General features: G+C 42.9%; 1 protein-coding gene across 1 annotated transcript; it reads left to right on the top strand.

Moving 5' to 3' along the window:
- Window positions 1-784: 784 nt before the first annotated feature.
- On the top strand, window positions 785-2,066 carry LOC135542123 (DNA-binding protein inhibitor ID-1-like). Its single transcript, XM_064968803.1, has 2 exons — window positions 785-1,302; window positions 1,521-2,066. Exons 1-2 carry the CDS (start codon window positions 946-948, stop codon window positions 1,554-1,556), a joined length of 393 nt encoding a protein of 130 aa, XP_064824875.1. The 5' UTR covers window positions 785-945; the 3' UTR covers window positions 1,557-2,066.
- Window positions 2,067-2,779: the final 713 nt, after the last annotated feature.

The following is a 2,779-nucleotide window of genomic DNA, read 5'->3' as shown; positions in this document are numbered from 1 at the left end:
TCACAGGGGCTTCCCTCATGAGAGGAAAAAGAGAGTCTGTGCTAAAAAGTGCAGTTTGTAAGTATAAAGAAAGCATAGTGTGACTTTTAACACACATTCTCAGCCAGCTATGGTGAATAACGGGAGAAAGTGTGCCAAAGACAGACATGTCTCCGGGACCTATAAATACATTTTATAATAAATAATAACTAATGCTACACTAAATTGTGAACGTTGTTTACCCCCTTGTGTGTAAAGTTCTGAATCATAAATTGCACACATGAGTGTTATAGATATAGAGCTAATTGTTTGAATGGACTTTAATCATATTACACCATACCCAATGGTAATAAACCAGTTATTATTCCTAGTCTGAATATCTCTTAATTTATGTCACCTTTATAACGTGGTCATCTAAGGTGCCCTCTGACTGTTGGGTGGGCAAGTCTCAGGCGCTATGGTTATTATCACCAGCCATTCATCCCATCCGACACACAGCACATATACACCCATATCCATACACAACACCAACCCTTCAGTGTCCCCAGGCACTCTACACCTGCAGAGTCCCCAAGCCATGGCCAGCTGGATTCCCACATAGGCCCATCACCCGTAAAAATACACGTTTGTTTCCATTTGTAACGCCTTCTCTCAAACATATTCTAAATCCTTAAAATCAGGCGCAGGCTCCCATTGGCTAAGAAAACAGTTGTGAAACGTCCTAGCACTAACACGGCTGCGCTATAGGCCTTCGCTCCGCAAACAGGACAAGTTTGGGCACGCCCCAAAGTCCCAGTCTTATAAATTCAAGGCGGTACACTCGTGCGTTGTTGAGAACTGTCAACATTGCTGAGACAATATTCCCATTACTACTAAAAACACTTTTGGAGCCTTTGCTAATCTCTATAGCTTTTACACACCATCTTTTTATTATCTTTGGAAACTACAGCTACACCTTCAGCCAATATGAAGGTTGTCGGACCTACCTGCGCACTGAAGAGTAAGGTTGGCGGCGAGGACATGGTGCGGTGCCTCGCGGACCAGAGCCTGTCCATCTCCAAATGCAAGATCCCACTGCTGGACGAGCAGATGACTGTCTTTCTGCAAGACATGAACAGCTGCTACAGCAAGCTGAAGGAGCTGGTACCTACTCTGCCCACCAACAAGAAGGCCAGCAAGGTGGAGATCCTCCAGCACGTCATTGACTACATCTGGGACCTGCAGGTCGAGCTGGATGAACCGGAGAAGAGTCGTCAGCAGAGCAGCGTGCCCCGCACACCTCTGACCACCCTGAATGCAGAGCTGGCAAGCATCACTGTCGAGGTAAATATCACTCTGACATGCCTTTGTGAGTTTCTGTAAGAGCTACCTAGTGTCTCCCAATATCTGACCTAACTGTTGGAAGTAGCCTAAATATGAATATTCTGTAGCCGTGCGTAAAGTTGGTTTATGACAGTGAATAAAGTTATGTTGCATTGAAACTAGTAGACAAGTACTTTCACAGCAAACACGGACCTAACGTTTGTATCTTCTCTCTCCAGAATGGATGCTCGGATGACAGAATCATGTGCCGCTAGACCTCTCGGAGCATCGCCCCTTGTATCGTTCCAGAGCGAGCACCACGAAGAAAGAACAAGGTTACATTATGTGACATTCGATCACAAACAAACCTTGAGCCAAGTAGGGAAGTTGCAAACTCCCATGCTAGAAAATACTTTTGATGGACATTCTCAAGAAGAGGGGAACTGTCACTCAAGGCATTCGATCCATCCCGAGATCTCTGATCTCATGGAGACTAGTGGGTCGTAATAGACTGTGTTAGTCATGGGACCATGGCAGTTACTGCAAACAGCTTCGCCTGTTGTTGTGTTGACTTTCTCAAGAAAGACAACGTTTCTCTTACGTTTTGTAAAACATGTATGAAATTCAAAATTTTGTAAAATAAAATGTATTCATTTTCTCAGTATCCTGAGCGACAAAATGTATTGTATATTACAATGCCACACTATGTGAAAAATATTGTTTGTTTTTTTACAATGTACCTTCATGGTGTTTTTATTAAAATAAGGCAATTATTTTAAACATGGCTTTTGATGTTTATGGTCTGTGTGTGTGTGTCACATATCATTACCCCGTCACATCACATTTACAGTTAGACATTATACATTTACGATAGTGTTTACAAGTGCACATAAGATGATGTATAGGCTGAGAGAAGAGGGAAACAAACATTCCCTGAACTGTCATTAACTATCCAGAATTAGCTGTCCCAGCTCCTGAAATGAAATTGGACCACCGCTGGTCGCCTACATAATGACTTAACAGTTAACTTGTACTTCGCTTTTATAGGCCTCGTTAGCATATCAAATAACACGGCAAAGTCTTGAGCGTTGAGTCAAAATGTCTTGACGGTATTGACAATGATAACTAGCATGCAGAAAATATGTGCGGAATTGTATAAAATGTTGTGCACTCACTGTCAAAACACATTAGGAAAGGTATAGGCAAGTATTCGGTCTAATCAGGAATTCATCAAAAATAGATACATTGGGATATACTATAAAACACTGAAATCAATAATTGTGTTTTAGTTCAGGATCCTTTTTTATTTCGGAAAGGCAGGGGTTAAATCGGTAATTCTTTAAAAGATTTATTCTGTCTCCCCTGGTGCAATGTTTTTCCCTGCGGTGCGATGCGCACAGCTGCAGCCCCGGCGTTCTGAGGCACGGCCAGTGTGTGATTGTGTTTGTGTGATAGCTTTGTGCCAAGGGCAGGGGAGGGCGACGGGGCCCAGACTGAG

The sequence above is a fragment of the Oncorhynchus masou genome, chromosome 6, assembly GCF_036934945.1.
Source record: "Oncorhynchus masou masou isolate Uvic2021 chromosome 6, UVic_Omas_1.1, whole genome shotgun sequence".
NCBI lineage: Eukaryota > Metazoa > Chordata > Actinopteri > Salmoniformes > Salmonidae > Oncorhynchus > Oncorhynchus masou.
This window is presented reverse-complemented; position numbering and strand designations above follow the sequence as displayed.

Bases quoted from the DNA above. Each gene is read 5' to 3' on its own strand.
- LOC135542123 (XM_064968803.1), top strand. From the start codon at position 946: ATGAAGGTTGTCGGACCTACCTGCGCACTGAAGAGTAAGGTTGGCGGC. The intron at 1,303-1,520 runs GTAAATATCACT...TTCTCTCTCCAG, and splicing joins TGGCAAGCATCACTGTCGAG to AATGGATGCTCGGATGACAG.